Source organism: Ziziphus jujuba, chromosome 12, assembly GCF_031755915.1.
Source record: "Ziziphus jujuba cultivar Dongzao chromosome 12, ASM3175591v1".
Classification (NCBI taxonomy): domain Eukaryota; kingdom Viridiplantae; phylum Streptophyta; class Magnoliopsida; order Rosales; family Rhamnaceae; genus Ziziphus; species Ziziphus jujuba.
In genome coordinates, this window is record NC_083390.1 from 19,785,179 (window position 1) to 19,805,276 (window position 20,098).

The 20,098-nt window shown below is 28.9% G+C and overlaps 1 protein-coding gene and 1 pseudogene across 1 annotated transcript; both read right to left on the reverse strand.

Annotated features, from left to right (window-relative positions):
* Window positions 1-2,143: 2,143 nt before the first annotated feature.
* LOC132800157 (MLP-like protein 28) lies at window positions 2,144-5,034 on the reverse strand (annotated as a pseudogene).
* A 1,477-nt stretch (window positions 5,035-6,511) lies between these two features.
* LOC107429317 (MLP-like protein 34) lies at window positions 6,512-7,942 on the reverse strand. Its single transcript, XM_016039984.4, has 2 exons — window positions 7,530-7,942; window positions 6,512-7,011 (listed from the first exon to the last, which is right to left on the reverse strand). The coding sequence occupies exons 1-2, from the start codon at window positions 7,714-7,716 to the stop codon at window positions 6,734-6,736; spliced, it is 465 nt and encodes a 154-aa protein (XP_015895470.3). The 5' UTR covers window positions 7,717-7,942; the 3' UTR covers window positions 6,512-6,733.
* Window positions 7,943-20,098: the final 12,156 nt, after the last annotated feature.

A 20,098-nucleotide genomic window follows, 5' to 3' on the forward strand; every position in this document is an offset into this window, starting at 1 on the left:
CTACAAACTAGAATCACTTCTACATAATCAATCCCAAACGAATCCTAAAGCTCTCCTGTCACACAAAATATTAATTTATTACACAAAAACACTCATACAAATTAATAGAGATACTTTAGTTGACAGAGCTTTTTAATTAAGGAGTGGTTATAAGATGATTTTCGATATCTTTAGTGACATCTTTGACAAACGAAATCGAGGTGTGAGGATCTACAATTTCATCAGGGGAATTTGATCCAATACCCTGTTTTAAACGGCATTATGAAAATTACCCACTACATTTATATATTTTTTGTTTTATTCATTTATTTTTTTAAAAGAAAAACCAAGATCAAAAACTATTATTCTCAGCATTTTTCCTGGTCGGCGAGCGAGTCTACAACAAACTCCTTGCTCCTTCCTCCTCTTCTTCTTCTCACCACTCTTCCCATTCCCCTGCTTCTTATTAACACTCTTCACATTTTCAGCTATGCCTCCCCATTTCTTCAGGCAGTTGTTTTGAAGACCTCTGGCACAGGAGAATGAGAGATGCCATACGTCGGGAGCTTGATTCATTGCGTTCAAGTTTATTGTAGCCTTCACCTCAGATTGCCGACCAGACAAGAAACTGCTCAAACCAAAATATATTTATAAAAATCCAAAGTCATTATTTTCAGTCTCTTTTTTAAGCTCTCCAATCTTTACTTTTGTTTTTTGTTTTAAAAATTATTTGGAAAGCAATTTATAATTCTTGTTTTCATTTTGCTTCCTCTTCCCTCCACTGCCCTCACTGTTTCGGTAACTTCCTCGAGCTCATGGACTCCTCCTTATCCCCTCTTTCTCCTCCTCCTCATTCCTCCTCCGACATCCCCTTCCCCCTCTCCGTCGCCGCCGCCGCCGACGACAATTCCCTCCTCGACAGCCCCTATCTCCACCGACTCCTCCAGTAGCAGACGCAAGCTCTGCATAGTCAAAGTTCCTCCATGAAGGCTTTGTCATAGGAAAACCTTCAACACTAATTTTTTCATCGGTGCCACCAGTCCAGGCCAATTTCCTCCTCAGATGAAGATAGGAAAGGAAGACCCTTGCGGACTTTTCTCAATGGGATTGTGAGCCGTTTCGGAAGAAGAGGTAAAGAAACCAAAGTAATTTTCTGATTTTATCGAGGATAAAATTGAAATTAAAGGGTAAATTAAATCTGAAAAGAGAAGGGTAGATATTCTTATCCACCAATATTGGAAGGTATTGGGCTCAATTCCACCCTTTTTTTTTTTTTTTTTTTCCCTCGTTTCGTCACACATCATGCTTTTATCATGGGCTAATGGTTTGTTCACAACGGCTGCGGAGCCCGCTTTGATAGTCTGCATAAGTTGGGCCGAATTGCACTTTGTCAAATAGAAGCCCAATTTCCCCAAAATAACAAAAGAAGGTAAAATCAAATTAGAAAAAATAAAAATAAAAATCGATTTAGCAGTTATACGAGTACAGTGAGAGACATTATCATTCCTTGTTAAGTTCTTGACCCATCACAGAACAAATCCACAAGTGATCGGCAAGACAGTCAAATAATTAATTTAGATATTTTCAATTATAAATAAAGAAAATAGTGTGTTCAAGTTTGTTTTTTCTTGGAAGAAGAAACGAAAATGCCAAATGGTTGTGGCACATCTAAATTAGTAACAAAAGTCCAAAAGAGCTTGGTGTGGTTTTGGACGCATCCACAACAGACCCATGCCTCTATCCAATCCCAGATGATCACAACCCAAATCATTATGTAGTAACAATAAGGTTTTGTTAAAAATAGTTAATAAGCTCAAGCACCAATTGATTAATTAATTAATTTTGTTGACATTTATAGTAATACAAAAATAACCATAAGAAATTGTGAAAAGCCAACTTTCCTGATGGAAGAAATTAGAAGATTTACCATACAATTATTCTTTATTACTTGGATTGTAAGTATTATATTTATTATACTCCACACATTAAGCGGCTTGTGTTTTCATCCTCGTCCTCCAAAAGTTGAGCTTCGAGATCCTTGGAAACTGCAACCACAAACTCAACCTAAGTGTAAGGATCTGTGATTTCGTTCATATTCTATGATCCAATGCACAAAACTTCCCTTTCTTTTGGGATTACATTGAACGGCGAGTTACAAGGTCTTTTAATGCTCCATGAGGTCTCCTATCACTCAGAGTATCACCAAATTGTTCTCCTCGTCTATTGCTTCCGCCATCTCTTTAGCAACTCTTCACATCTTTCCCATCTATCAATTTGGCAAATAGTAAAGTAATTACTTTTTTACTATTGAAAATATGCATACACACCTATACAGAAATTTACTAGACTTCATTCATATTGGACACCTTACGTGTATTACTATTTAATAAGATGCTAATTTATGTATAGTTAAGTCTTTTATTAGTTAGATCAATATTATAATATTATATTAAAAAAATTTATAAAATCGACCATTTAAATTTTGTTTTAAAAGATAGATCAAGTCCAATTAAACTAACAATAGTAATATATTTACCAAATAATACATGTTAAAATGTTATTGGTTAGTATATTTATATAATTTAAATTTAAATGAATAAATTTTTCTATATAAAAATAAATTAAAAAATAAATTAATTAAGTATTATCGTATTTTGTTAAGTCTAGCATTATTATTTAACTAAACAAACCAATTAGATTCAACCATTAAAATAGACTTTAGTGTAATACTATCAAATTGACCATGACCCACTAAGAGAGACTTGTTGTATTAGAGACGAAAATAGGGTGGAACGAGATCGAGGCGGCCTCCCCCGATCCCCGCTAGGTGGAGATTCCCCATCTCATCTTTGCCCCATTCCCCACGTAATGGAGAGTCAGAGCGGGGTGGGAATACCTGCTCTTCGATCCATTTTCCTATTTAATTATTATTTTATTTTATTTTTAAAAATACTTTTTTAATTTTTTAAAAGAATATATTTTAAAATGTTTTCTAGTCTTTTTAAAATAAATATTATATATATGTGTATATATATATATATATTAATTATAAATAATAATAATAATAATAATAATAATAATAATTTTTTATAATCTATATGTAAATGGGGTGGGGTAGGGGTAGGGACTATATTCCCTAGCCTTCCCTTGATCCTGATTCGGGGCAAAAAAAAATTTCCCCATCCCGCCCCGCCACCTTGATTAACTGGGGATTCTCAATACCATTTAAAGGCAGGGCACCTCGGGATGGAATGCGGTAAATTGTCATCTCTATGTTGTATATATATTATGGGCCGTAATCAAATGGGATTTGAAAATGTATAATGTACCATGGAAATATTTCCAATAGAGGATAGATTTGACTTTTCCCCATTCACCTTCATGTAATTCAAAGTCCTAAATTTTGTCACTTATCAGCAGAGACATTTATGTGACCAATAGTGTAGGCAGGTGTAAGGCACTGGTAGGCTACTTCATGTCCAATCCTATATCATTCAAGTATAAATTAGGAAATGATTCAAATGTAATAATTAGTTATTCTCATAATATCGAGGTCTTTTCAGAGCGGTTAGCTTCAGGATTCGAAAGAACTCCAAACTTAGATATGCTCAGGCAAAGGCAATCCTAGGATTGGTGATCTCCTACGAAGCTCTAAACAAGAAACTCTATACCAAGTGTGATGGTTAAATTTGAAACAATATCGATAAAGAGTGAAAAGTTCGTCAATGGAGGCAGAATGTTACAAATGGTATCAGAGTCTGTACCCGATCAGAAATGTGCCAGTGCGGATGTTGGATTCCAAGAGAGTAGATTATGACGACCAATGTGGGCAGGTACTAGGCAATGATAGGTTACTTGGTGTCCAATCCCACATTATACGGGTGTACATCAGTAGATAATTCAAATATAATAATAATTGCTCTCATAAGGCCAATGTCTTTTCAGAGCTGTTGATTTTAGGATTCGAAAGAACTTCAAAGTTAAATATACTCAGACGAAAACAATCTTAGGGTTGTTTGGTATAGCTAATGAAAATGAAGCTTTTATCTGTAGAACTTTGCATAATAGATCTTTTTTAAAAAAGAGCTATTATTAAAAAGTTAATAAGTGTTTGGTTGTAAATAAAAAAAAAAAAACTGTATTAAATGCTCAATGAGTTTCCATATAAGCTAAAATAGCTGTATTAAATGCTCATTAAGTTTCCATATAAGTTAAAAAAAAAGAGTTTTTCTAGAAAAAACATAAAATTTAGACTTATCTACAACAGTTTAAAAAAACTTTTTTTTTTTATCAACAAGTGCTTGTTGACTTTTGCTAAATATTCTTATTTTTCAATAAAAGAGCTCTTGGCCTTCAAATAGAGCTTTTGACCCCCAAAAAAAACTCTGCCAAACAGGCACCTAGAATAGGTGACCTCCTGAGAAGCTGTGAATAAAATATCTCATATCGAATGTAGTGGCTAAATTGAGAACAATATCAGCAGAGAGTGACAAGTCCACTAGTGAAGGCGGGATGTTTTATATGTTATATTGATCACTACATCAGTCTCCAACTAACCCACCAATCACTCTCATAATGCTGAGGCCTTTTTAGGACAATTGGTTTTACGAAAAAACTCCAAAGTTAAATGTGCTTAGGCAAGCATTCCTAGAATGGGTGACTTCGTGGGAAGCTCTAAACAAAAAATCTTATACCGAATATGGTGGCTAAATTGGGGACATATCGGTAGAGAATGACAGGGCCACCAGTGAAGACGGGATGTTACGTTGATCTCTACATCTATCTCCAACTTACCCACAAGTCACTCTCATAATGCTAATGCCTTTTTAGAGAGGTTAACTTCAAAGTTAGAAAGAATTCCGAAGTTAAACGTGCTCAGACAAAAGCAATCCTATGATGGGTGACCTCCTAGGAAGCTCTAAATAAAAAATCTCATATCTAATATGGTGGCTATATTGGAGACAATATCGACAAAGAGTGATAAATCTACCAATGGAGGCAAACTGGTACATTGATCTCTACATCTATCTCCAACTTACACACAAGAGAAGACATTTTTTTCTTGTGGATGAAATATCTTCCCTAATATCAAAACCCCTATTATCTCTTTTTGGTGAATAAAAGCCTCATTATCTCGTAAATCAAAGAAGGAAATATTTTCATAATTGAAGGGGTTTGAATGTGTAACATACGGATAGGCTTTTCTAATAATTGTATTGTATTTGTTATAGAAACCCTACGTTTTGGGTATCACCAAGGTTAAAGAAATTCCTTGTCGGCCATAAATTATGCTCTAATGTGGTTATATAATAAGACTCCAAAAACAACTTAGCTAGCATTTTTAAAGGAGATGCATTAGTCCAGTGGACCTTTACAAATGCTATCATAATCATTACTAGGTTAGAATAGTCTATCTATGGGATAAATAGGATAAAAGGGTGAGCAAGTTTATGTGGATTATTAGCTTAAAAGACTATATATAATGTTAATGGTTTCATTTTGATCCTTGAATATATGATGCACAGTCTTTAAATTATTTTTGTTTACTTTTTAGTAGTTTTCAAGCATGTGGTGCACTTGATGTAGTCTATATAAAAATAAGTGCATAAAAAATATTAAAAGACCAAAATGCCATTATGAGCATGATTCAAGGATTAGGAAACCTATATTATAAGGTCGTATATAACATTTATTTTATAAAAATTTGATGGTCTACTTTGTTTTTATTTCTGGTAAATATAAATATTTTAGTGTAGTTGATGTGGTCATTAACAAAGGACAACATTGAAAACTTAGGCCAATGATGTCACCCAAAGAAATTTCCATTTCCGTAACAATTAACATATGTTATCGCTATCGCGGCCTACCACTTCCAATGTAGCTATCTATACTACTATATTTTTAATATTTATTATTGTAATTGGTCTTCATCTGCCAACTGTTGACGTAAAAAATTGTTGATAAGTATCAACTATCAACTATCAACTTTTGATACAGATAAAATTGTTGACCATACTATTGGGACTACTCTGTGGCTTAAATGTAATCTGACTTTAATTTAAAACTTAGGTGAGGTTGGTTTAAATTAAGGGCCTTCATCATCTACTTGTTTTTCTTCAGTGTTTGTCAACTCATGTTTTTAAACTTAAAAAATATAACATATGTCTAATTTGCATATAATTATCTTTTTAATTTTTTTTTAATTTAAGAAATTAATATAGCAACAGTCGTGTTATTGATTTATGACTACTATTTATTAATAAGATAGTGAACTCTTTATGATACTTGAAGTCTCAATAATAGAGTTTTAATAGGGGATATTAATAGAATAAGTTTAGTTTAGTTAGTATGCTGTCTACAATTACATTTGGAAAGTTGTGGGTGGAGATTCCAAAGCGGAGAATTGTTGTAAATAATCAAAAACACAAAAAATTTATCATACAAAACTTTGTTAATGGTCATTGATGTTTAACCAAATTTGAATTTCCAGATCTTCAATTTTAACGAACTTTATAGAAGGAAAAGAGAGATATAATAAAGAAATACAAGAATCCAATAGACAATAATACTAATTAAGAGAAAAACATATGGAATACATATGGCCAACAAATTTTTGATTGACAATACACAAAACTTTTCATATCAAGAGAAAACATAGAGAACCACCACAAAGCATATAAATCGTGAACTTTTTATTGCACTGAAATATATATTTGGAAAGCAATTTATTGATGGGTTTCTTCTGGGGCAATTTTTATGACTTTAAAAGGTGAGCGTCGATCTTTTTAACAAGATCAAGTGCAAATTCATCCTTGTTTTTGGGGTTGGTAGTTGGGACTCCACCATTCAGAAACTCATATTCCCTAAGCCACTGCACTACAGTCCCTCCTTCCCCATTTGGTATGCATTTCAGTGTGGCTTTGAAGCTCTTTAAGTTCTTCATAACGTCCCCTCCGATCTTTCTGAAAGTTATCGTATAGTTTTCCTCGTCTATTTCTTCAACTCTCTCTATGCAACTTCTAGCTATCCCATCTTTCAAATTTCCATAAAAAATTTAAGCTCAATTGCTAATTAATTGTATGCATACAACTTATAGAAATTAAAAAAATAAAATAAAAAAAAGGTGTATCTATATAACCAAGTATTTAATTAGCCTTGTATTTACAACTCTCAGTACTAATTTCTTATATTTCCTATATATGAATTGCATAATCGCATAGGATTAGAAGTAGTCCCATCGGAAACACCCGATAGCAAAGCATATTTGTTAATTACCATTTCTCTCTAGAACTCTCATTCACATGTAAGTAAAAAATAACTCTAATTACATATACATACACACACACACACACACACACATATATATATATATATAGAAAGTTGTCAAATTTTAATTCTCATACTATATGGAATTCTCATTTCTCCCAAGCTTAAGCCATTATAGGTTAGATCATCATATATTTTATTTCGAATTTGATTTCCCATCATCCAATCTCCAAAATCTCAAAAAAAGAAAAATAAAAAAAGGGTAAAATTAGAAGTTGACTTACTAAAGATATAAGTGGTGTAGAGGACAGAACCGACTTTTCCCCATTCACCTTCTTGCAATTCAATGCTCTGAATTTTGTCTGAAGCAGCAACCGGGATTTCGTATGGCTTGTCCTTCCAGATCCCAAAGAACTTCTCAGCAGAGGATTTGATCACTACTTCAGCCTCCACATCATTGATGACTGTCATTTTTCTCTATTAATTAATCAAATATAAACCGAGAAAAATAAAATTCGAAGGAGGAATTGAAAAACTGCTTGGACAAGAAGTGGCTTTGGCTTGTGACCCTTTATATAGAAGAGTTTTTTTCCATGGATGACTTGCTTAATTTCTATGGCAATTCATGGACAATCCAATTACTGAAAACCACATTAACCTCACAACTCAATTCAGATAAAAAGAAATGTGTTTGAAATAAAGTAAAAAACAAAAAAAAAAAAAAAACAAAAGGACAATAATTTGAGGCTTGACCAAATCAAATATTATTGAAAATGAGAGCTTGAGTGAGTATGAAATAGTTTAACGATTATAAACCAAGTCAGACGAACTAAATTCAAAAGTGATAATTGCAAACAATTAAAAAAATAAAAAAATAAAATGTGATATTTTGGATCTGATGTTAACATTTAAGACCATGAATTTAATTAATATAAGTGATTAATTAATTCTTGCTTATCTTTTTCTTCCGTTTGTTTCAATTTATAATGACTAGTCTAAATTAGCAATACTTGATTGTCAAATTTCTAATTTGCTTATCTGAGTATCTTAAGACACGTGGGCTTTATCTATTTGTGAGAGGGAGGAACATGAAATTTTTTTTTTCCATCTAAAGCTATTCCTTATAAATAAATAAAAAAAAAATATATATATATATATGCACCATATTGGAAACTATTTTATTATTTTAAATTCGGAGACCTCCACAAAAACCAGAAGAGCTGGGGCCTTGGAAGGAGAATTTAGATAAGTGGGAGAAAAGTCACAGTTCCCAAATAAATGCAAAAACATATATGTAAAATGGAGGAAAGGCTTTAATGTTATAAAAAAAAAAAAGGTAAAACAGAGATTTGTCATCGTCAAAACAGAGCTTTGACCAGTATATCTAAACCCACATGACAGTTTAGGCGGCTTATTTTGACCCCCAAAAAAAAAAAAAGGGCTGCTTATGACTACCGGAGAATGATGCAATGGATTAATATTCTTCAATTGATTAATTACTTTAAACACAAATTTGAGTTTTTAGGAAAAATAGTAATTTATCATTCTGCATTCATTGTATATGGAATTTGATTTGAGGGTCAACAAAAAAAAACTAGTAAAATCATAGATCAGTGGTTTATTTTCTCAAATTTCATAAAAATTCTTGCATTTTAACACTTTTTAAAGTCTACACCTACCAACCTGCTAGATATATCTTTACCAGTAGCATTAAAGTTATTTATTTTGACCAAGATCTCAGCTGGCCAAAAAATAAGGAAGATAATTTGACCCAAAAAACTGTTTGGATCAAATAAAATATTATTGAAAAGGAGAGATTGAGTGCAAATGGAATAGTTTAATGATACATATAATAACCCAAAAAGAACTAAATTCAAACTTGACATGCAGGATTTGATGTCATGCCATTAATTTAAGACTACGTATCAGTTTAATCAATAATATAAGTATCAATTGATCTGGTTTAATTCATTAATTTTTTGCCCATTTTCTCCAAATTAATTTCTAGTTATTAATAAGATATTATTGTCAACTCTTTTTGTTGCCTGGATAGATTGTCTCTTTCCAGGCATTACACTTCTGGCCTGTTTGATTCTTCATCAATATGTGTATTTAATTGAGAAGCATGTTTACTTTTCATCTTCCTCCATTTACTAAAAGGCCTGGTTATGAGTTAGATCTTTTTTTTTTTTTTTCCCCTTAACATTAATATATGTATTTAATTGGGTGCAAACCCATCTTTTTTTTGGATTTAATATCTCGAAATGATAAATATGCTAAGATCTTAATTTTTGTTGTTCATTGTGTCAAGGTTCACCACGCTCTACAGCTAGAATAAATTAAACATAATTTAATTATTCATTTCATCTACTTAATTATTTAAAGTCTCGAAATTGAATAACAATTAATATTATTTAGTTCATCTCACAGGCTACTTGCTTACTTAACTAATGAAAGTAATTGGTCAGTTAATTAACTAAATAAATCAAGTTAATATTCCACATATTTCTGGATGATATTATAAAAATTTAAGCAAATCTCATATGCAGACATTATGATTATAGCTTAAGTAGCTTAATTTTACAATACTATCTAGTAGTTGTTTTTAACATTATATAGTATTAACTAGGATTTCAATTTTCAATCCTGATGAACCTCCTTAGAGTTGGAGCTTCTGAAGGAGAGGAATTGATAAAACTGGGAGAGAAGTCACAGATCCAAAACAAATACAGAAACTTTAATATAAAAAATGGAGTAGAGGTTTATTGTAAAAGTCTAAAAGAGAGAGACAAGTAGAACAGAGCTTTTTTATCTTCAAAACGGAGTTTTTAACCAGCATATCTAACCAATATAACAGTCTAGTCCACTTTTCAAGCGCTGAACTTTTAAAGAAAGATGGTACTTTATCATTCTTTGGGAGTCAAAAAATTTGATTTAATCAGGCTTTCTTTATTAACGATTCAAATTAATGTCCAACTAAGAGATCCACAAAGTTTTGTGTTCAAAATCTTCAAACTCCGATGACATGTAAGCCAATTTGACCTTAAGAATGATCAGATAATTTTAAAATAATATAAATATAATAATTATCCACTTCTCAATACTCCCAAATAATTTAAGTTTGATAATTCTTCTCAAATTTTAACCACTAAAATCATGGATCATTGGTTTCTTTCATGAACTTCCGTAACAATTGTCAGTTTTAACACTTATTAACGAGAAAATCTTGGGTACCACAGTGGTACCACATCGTATTATACCATGTCAATACATTTATTACCACATGCTAGATTTTTATTTTCAAATATTAAAATTTTGAAAAAGCTTTCTGCATATTCTAGAAGAACGGCTATTTGTGTTCCAATTTAAACTTTTCCTCCAGAAAATAAAGTTTGGCTCATGAAAAAGTGTGCTTAAAAAAAATGGATTCATTTACCCATTGTTAGCTAGCTATGTTTTAGCGTGAAAGTGTCCAGCTCTTCTTTCAAAATTATCTTGCAAATCATTTAATTCAAAAAGAACAATAACATTTTTGGTTTGGCAAATACGATTTTTCTGGAGCTTAGTTGGCTTCTCTAAGAGAAGTTATTCTTCAGCTTGACTTAGATACTATGCATTCTTCATTTCTCTTCGGGTTTCTTCTAGATGATGGTGGCCGCAATATATATCAAGATGATAATATCATTTTGTACTACAATAAAGGCAGAGCTCATATATGTTAATTTTTAATATTTATATATATAACTTATGTAATTAATTCAAATATTAAAAATTTTATATGAAATATATTTCTTTTTTATTATTTTTACAAGAAAGATTGATGAAAAAGAAATTGATGAGGAATTAAAATTGGAAATTAATTAAGGTATTTTTCAAAGAAGAAGCATATAATTTATGTAACATGTATGCTTTAAGGAAAGGTTTTAGCATTCATATATAAAGCCACCATTCGAAGAGGTGCACAAAGGAATCCATATATAAATGAATCCATTTTTTTTAAGCACGCTTTTTCATGAGTTTTTTTTTTTTTTTTTTCTGAAGGAGAAACTTAAATTGGAACATAAACCGTCATTCTTCTAGAACATGCAAAAAGCTTTTTCAAAATTTTAATATTTGAAAATAAAAAGATGACATGTGGCAATAAATATATTGATATGGTATAATACAACGTGGTACCACCGTGGTACCCAAGATTTTCTCCTTATTAACGTCTATGCCTGCCAATCCTTACAAGTTGCTGCCAAATCTTATCACCACTTTTTTGCAGCCCAAAAGTAATGATTTCTTTGCGCTCAATCCAAAGAAAAAAAAAATAAAAAAATAGTAGTATATGTCTCATAATTTTTTATATTTTATTTTGGGTGGGTTTGTTTTTTCAAATTGAAAAGGACTGTTTTTAAAAAAAATTTAATAAGACAATTGTATTTTTCTTTTGTTTTTTCAATTAACACTTAATTAAATTTTTTTAAAAATGAAGAAAAAAGACAATTAAAAAATTTATGAAAAGCACTTAAAATTGTCTTATATTAAGTACTAATATAAAAAAACAAACAGGATCTTTTTTGTTGAGGAAGTAACTTTCTCCAAAATCATTATTTTATGAAAATTTATTTAATAGTTCGATGTGCAAATAGAAACGTATCTTAGTTATCAAACAATTATTATTATTATTATTATTATTATTATTTGCCAATAAGAAAATCAGAATATTATTAAGAACCCAAAAAAATTACATAGATCATCTTGAATGGAAGACATCAACCACCAAGTACCAATTTCTATCCAAGATTCAGAAGAAACAACGGCAAGAGCTAGCATATTTTTAGCTAAAACATTAGCCACTTCGTTTGCTTCTGTTGGAACATAGTTGTCAAACAATTAACCACAACTTCTTCAACCCATCTACTTTATTTATTCATTTTGACGGCAAAACCATTAATTACAAAAATTAGTACCTAATGAGGTAAATTAACCACCTATTAATACCATATACACACAACCAATAGAGCATGTCAGAGTATTTGGTATCAAAAGGGGATTTTATGTTCAGGTAATATATGCAGTTCAGATTCTTGGAACACTGATGTTGCAAAACAAACTGCAATTTCACCAAAAATCTCAACTGTCGAAGACAAATTATTTTTGAATTTTCGTTTGATTGACAGTCCTATATGTATACACAAATTTTTAATTAACTTTTGGGGTATTTTGGCAATTGAAATTGAAGATGGGGTGTCTATAGATCTTATTGCAGGTTAGTGCCCGTCTAGACATGGAATTGGGACCTCTCTTGGGCATCCAAGGATGCAGTTGAAAAAGAATGTCTTGAATAGGATAAACTACAATATTATGAAACACTTTCTTGTCTACTAAGGAATCCAAATTAAGCAATGACAGTGTCATTAAATTATATGTGGCCAAGCCACAATGTGATACTAGTATTATTAAATTTGTTTAATTTTTTTAAATACCATTTAATTTGATATTATTGTACTAAATTTACTTATTTATGCATTTAATAAACTATATTAGTTCATACATAGTTTATTACCAAGTAACAATTGGCACATATGCCTCTTTGCAATTATATTTATGCATTTAATAAACTATATTAGTTCATACATAGTTTATTACCAAATAACAATTGGCACATATACGTCTTTGCAATTACAGCCCATTGATTTTTTTCGAATTATGATTGAAGTTCGAATTTTTTATTTTGAATATTCAAAAAAAATTGAATATATACTTCCACATCTTATGCTTTGTAATAGTGAGTTCTTCTTCTTCTTCTTCTTCTTCTTCTTCTTTTTTTTTTTCTTTTAAAAAAAAGGACCTTCAATGTATAATCTTCTTTCTTAGAATTTCCAGATTACAAAACAGAAAAAAGTGGAATTCACTAAATAATCTTCACTTTTCAAAATATAAATAGTAAATTTGAAACTGATTAGTTTATTGAGACCTGTCAAATATCCAAAAGTACAGCATTAAGGCTCTGTTTGGCATATATAGCTTTTGCGTTGCTTTTGTTTCTTTAAAAATGCTTTATAAAAAAGTTATTTTATTGGCTTTGTTAAAATTATTTCTGCAGATCCTAAACACTTTTTGAAAACTCCAAACACTTTTAAAAACAATTTTTAAACCTTAAAAATTACTTTTAACTTTTCATAAATTATGCCAAATGGAGCCTCAAAATGGTATTGACCAGTGTCTTTCCCTGCATGTTTTAGTTGTCTCAAAGCAGTATGGGTGCACATACAAAGAGATAGGCCTTGATAATATGGGCGAAAACGACATATAACATTAATTAATAGCATCTTATGGCTTCTCAATATCATCCATATATAAATCTCTGCAACTGAAATTGATTCAAATCATATTCTTTAAATTTTATCATGTATATTAAAAACAACTTCTTTAAATTTTATCATGTATATTAAAAACAACTTATTTTAATATACATTTTATACCTGTATTTTTGGTTTTGTATTTTTTAATTTATCGTGTTATACACACATATATATATTGAAGAGAAATTCTAGTTGTATTACCAAATAAATTCTATATAGTTCCATTATAAATTTATATTTTTAGCTCTATTTAAAATTATTATTAAAAATATTTATCAATTAAACATATTTGTATTCAAAAATACATGATGGAATATTTCAAATATGTTTAAAAATATATGATTGAACATCTTAAATATATTTAAAATTATGTGATTGAACATTTTTAGATATGAATATCAAAGTATGCAACTGAGCATTTTCAGAGATGAATATTTAAATATGTACAAAAATATGTGACTAAATATCTCAAATGTATTTAAAAATATACAACCAAATATTTTTAGAGATGTTTATAATTTTAATACCGAACATTTTAACGAATATATTTTTTCATTGTCCAAAAGTGTTTTAATTAGAAATAAAATTTTGTGAAATTTTTATAACTATCAGTTTCTTCCAAAAGCATTGTGAAAAGTTTTCTTGAAGTGGTATTTGATTTATAAGCTATTTGTGAAAAAAAAAAATATTTTTTGACCTAGTTAAAATTCTATGAATTATGTATATTTTAGATATTAGAAATATTGTATAAAGTTATTTTATATTTATTATATATTTAAATGGTAGTATGTAAAGAACTATATTGCATAGAGTTCTTTTAGAATTGTAAAAAAAACCTTCTCTTTATCGAATTTATAAACTTTCAATTTCCCTTTTTTTTTTTGGGGCCAAATTTTTATCCATATTTGTACACAAATAAAACAATTCATACACATACATATCATATACATATTTTTGCTATAATGATGGGAAATAATTTAATACAAATAAAACAATTCATATACATATCCTACCATATATGTATTTTTGCCTATAATTGTGGAAATAATTAACTTCCATAATAATAATAACAATAATAATAATAATAATAATAACAGCAACAATTTACCACCTACTTAGTGCCCGTCAAAGGGCCTTGGCAAAGATCCCTATCAAAAGAGGCTTCTATGTGCGAGGCAGTAGTTCATATTCTTGCAAAAGCCCATCTTGCAATTATTTCAGACCGCAATTTCAACAAGCATAAATATCAACTGGCAAAGAATTAATTTTGACATCTCATTCAATTTAGGAACAGTCCTATATGTATATATAGCCAAATGACACTTTCTTCATTTTAATAAAAAATTTCCCCATTGCTTGAGTTCCAGAAGGCTGCTGGCTACGTATATACCTAGTGCATCAAAAATGACCCCTAAGGGATCGATGTAATTGTGGAGGAGAGAAGTTCAGAATAAAATACTAATGATAAATAAAATGTTGGGTTACACGTTCAAGATTTAAAAAAAAAAAAAAAAAGGAAAAAAATGTATTTTGGTAATTGAAATTGAAGTGGGTGTGTATAGCACAAATATGAGGCCCAACTAAGCCTTGCTGAAGAGCAACTAAAATGCTGGACTTAAATATGTTCTTAGCTAGAATTCTCCACCCCTGATATCAAAAAGGCCACAAAATAAAAAAGCTTATACCTAAAGGTGGGTGTATAAAATTCTTATGTCTAATAGGATCACCCTTTGTGGTGTACAAGAAAGCCCAACTGGCACTGGGCCTAGACGTTTAATATAGCAAAGAGCAACTAAAACAATATAGTAAAGTATCATTTAATTAGTTGATAAGCCATTTATATCTATGATTGAGAAGTAATGAGTTCAAGAAAATTATTGTAAATATTAAAAAAAATAAAGCAATATTGTTGGGAATTTTAGGCTATGTTTGATTGAGAGAATAATTATTTTTAAGAGAATAGGATTAGTAATCCTAGAAATAAAAAAGTGCAAAATAGAATAGTTATTCTTATTTTTTAGTTTGACAGTAATAATGGAACATAACATTGAAAAAAAGAAGGCATAAAAAAATATAAATGTAAAGTATCCCGTACTTATATTAATTTATTTTAGATAAATATAAATTTCGAACTTTTTAAAAAATATATAAATTCTTTATTTTGAGGATTTAGAATTTGAAATAGATAAATTCAATTTCAAAAATACAATCAAATAAAAAAAATACCAAAATTTTAAAAGTACTTATTTTATTCCACTATTTAATCTATAAACCAAAAGTATCTTTAATTCAACAGCCAAATTTGTTTAACATTTTAATACCAATAAGTACAAAACAATGAATAAATTTATGTTACGTACGTATTTAAGCCATATTATTCTACATCGCCGGTTGGACTGGTATTTTAAAAAATGATAAATAATGTACAAAGAAGAGTAGGATTGACAAATCTTTTATGTGTTCAACAAAATAAATAATGATAATAACAATAATAATAAAGGCTCTTATGTGTGTATGCGTTATATAATAGTGAGCTTTTTTCAATTATAAAATAGAAAATAAAAATAAAAAATGTCAACAATTCAAAATACCAAGCAAATTTGAAATAGATTAGTTTATTCAGACCTCCGCAAGATCCTAGGATATCCAAAAAATTTTAAAAATAATAAAATAGAATAAAAACCCAAAGGTATAACACAGTACGAGAGTGGATTTACTTTAGGTAGTTTGAATACTAGTACGGGTTAGAGGTGGTAATTCGTGTCTACGTGTTGTGTTTATGTTGACTCATTTAATAATCATGTCAAAAATGCTCAACCCTAACTTGTCCTGTTTATTAATCGTGTTAGGTATTTAAAATACTAACTCAACCTGTTTATAAACAGGTTAACCTGACACGACCTGTTTAACACGATTACTTTAACAAGTCATGTTTACCTGTTAACCTATTAACGTATTAACCTAAAAATTAACCTATTTATAGAAAATTAACATATTAATTTAAAATTAACCTATTTATTGAAAATTAACATATTAATTCAAAATTAACCTATTTATTAAAAATTAACTTGTTTATTAATATATCTATTCTACTAATTTGAAAATCAAGCTCTCCATTTGAAAATGATTTAAAAATAATAATTAAAAAAACAACATAAAAATAGTTTAAGCATTAAAAAATAAAGATATAATATTTAAATTTCATAATAATATACCCTCAAATTATATTTACAAATCCTAATCCACAATACATAAATCTCAATACATGTGCTTTTATAAAAAATTATTTTTATAAATTTTTTAATTTATAATATTTTTAATTTATTAAATAATATATTATGGGTGAAATTATAATTTAAAATTAAATTTAAATGGGTTGTAATAAGTATATAATTGTGTCAGACTGAAACTAACACGTTTAATAAATGGGTCATAACGGATAAATTTCGAGTTAAATGGGTCAATATGAAAATGACATGATTAATAATCGTGTTAAACGGATTGATTCGATTATGACCTGAATCCATTTATGATAAACCCAACTCATTTATTCTGTGTCGTTTTTGAGTTGTGTCATAACCTAAATTGCCACCTCTAATACGGGTGCATATGAAGAGAAGTGAGATAAATTTAGATGGTTTTTGGATCAACTATTTTTATATGATATTTTAAATTTTTTTTTATATGTGGCATAAATATTAAAATTTTATTAAATTATATTAGTCATTTTAAAATTAAATTAATCATGTTTTTGCCACGTGTTAAAATTTTATGAGAAAATCATATGAAAATAGGTAATCCAAGGATCATCTATTTTTTTTTTCCCCAAGGCAGGCCTAATTATTAAAAAAAAAAAAAAAAGGTCTAGTTATGGGCAAAACGACACACATCAATTTTCTCATCCATATATATGATCTCTGTACACAATTTATTGTAATTAATTATTAATTAACATTATATATAATGATAGATATGCATGCTCTCATTCATTGCAAAATGTGCAGCAAATATTTAAGATCCCAAAAACCAGCTTGATTCAAGATCGATCTACTAATTAACCATGTCTATGTGCAATAATTTATTATATAAAATAAAGAAGAAATTTTTTGTATTATTTTTTATTTATGACTCCATAAATGAGCTTCAACATCTGATTAATTAATTTAGAGATATCATTTACGTGCAAACTTAACCAGCCGCAGTTTACGTGAGTTTATAATCCATAATCTCATAGATATCATTTTTTTTTTTAATATTGAGTGTAAAGGATTTAAATTCACAATTATTGTTTTAAAAAAATAATGGTTTCTTCATGGGAACACTCTAATCAATTATATTGTATGTGTAATTAAACATTAGGGCCTCTAGCCTATTTAAAATTCAAGACTGAAACAAATTGAACTCAACTATCTTAAATCCATCCCAATCAAATTGAATTTGATTTCAAATTTAGTCCATAATAATTAGATATTACTTCAAATAGTTCTGTGTGATCTCTAGTTGATAATAAAAATATTTACCTTCTCCTATTTATTTATTTTTCTATAAAAGTTATCTTTTTGAAAAAAAAATGGTAAGCTGGATATTTTTAAATGACATGGCAAATGTGTTTAACATGTGTCATTAAATTATGGTTAATTTTTAACAAATGGCATTCAATTATTTGGAGTGGTAACAGATCAGCTGGTACCACCGTTTCACTAAGATTTTCTCCCAGTCCAGTCTTGCATTTCAGACCTCGCTTGTAGTGCATGTCTCCTTCATCATTCTTTTTTTCTTTGAAAATCGTCCCCATCGTTAATATCTTTGAAAGTGACGAATTATTTTGATCCGCTACTCAATCTATATTATTATTATTTGTCTGTCTATATATATATATATATATGAATATTTCATGCATAAACAGTTGTATCACACGGAAATAAATATTATTTTCCTGTCACAACTACCTTCAATAATTCATTAACTGACACCATCAATTGCGTTGATGATTGCAGAGCATTCAGCACTGATAACAGTTAACAATATTAAATAATGAGGTCCAAGCCCTGCCTTTGATCTTCGAGACGGTAGCACATGTAGGCAAATAAAGATAAAACTGACATAAAATTAAAATAAATGAATAAATATCAAAATAGCTTTCATATATTTTTTAAGGCATTCAATTTCCCATCATATATCAATATCGTGGCAGAAGTAAATATATATCCGTCTCCACCATTTGTATTAGATATTATTAATTAATGTTTCAACTTTAGTAGTGTCACACACCAATAACATTTGTCTAGATGGTTAGAGATAATTATGACTTAATTGGATGTTTTATTTGAAAATTAAAATAAAGAAATAGTCAGTGCATTAATATGTTACATATGCTAGCTTATAGCATACTATCCAACATCCCAAACATGTTTTAAAAGATAATTTTTTAATCAAAACTTCTGCTACCTCATCAAAATGCATGACAATAGACATATCTACTGGACTGTCCCGATGAAACTTTTTAAAGATAAGCTTTGTATTGAATTCAGATTGAATATAATTCTGTGATATATTAGCCAAAAAAAAAAAAAGGAAAGAAAAAAGAACTCTATGTAGTTGGAAATGAAGTGCAGATAGCCATTCAAAATTCAATCCTTTAAATTTAATTTCAAAAAGATTTTATCAAAAAAAGAAATAATTTTAAAAAATAAAAGATATGCCTCAATGTGATAAGAAATTTCAATATAATATTAGAGACCCCATTATAATGTTATAAGTGGACTGATACATTAAAAAAAAGAAATTGGAATGGTTTCTGAGAATGAGAAGTAAATTTTTTGAGTCTTCATTGTTGTTTTTCAAAGTGTTTGAATAATTTTCAAAAAGTACTTAGGCTTTTAAAAATAGTTCTAATCAAAGCTAATAAAAAGTAGCTTCCTTAATAAGCATTTACAAATAAGTAAAAATACAAATAAAAACCATGCCAAATATAACCTAAGTGAAATAGTGGTAGGTTGAGACTCTCTCCCTTCCCCCGTAAAATATAAATTATTGTAACTCAATTAAAAAATATATATATTACAAAAATATTAAAATATTTATTAAATTTATTTATTAAATGATATAAGTTAAGATATTATTATTTGTTATACTTATATAATCTAAATATGGATATTTAAATTTTTAAATGAATAAGTGAATAAAAAAATTAAACCAATTAAAAACTACTATATTATCTATCATATTATTTGATAAATAGATTTCATAAATATTTTGATAATTCTATTATTATTTATTAAAATAATAATCCACTGGATATGAATTTATATATTTCTTTAAACTCGGATCCTTTTATTATAATATTAGAAATCTTGATAAAATATTATAAGAGTTAATCAGATATGAAACAAATTATATAAATATATTTTTTATTTAAAACCCAAATCCTCGAAATAGCAAATATGAATTTGATTGTTTGCCATTGAGTATATGAGGAACAAGTGGAGAGTTATATGTACATG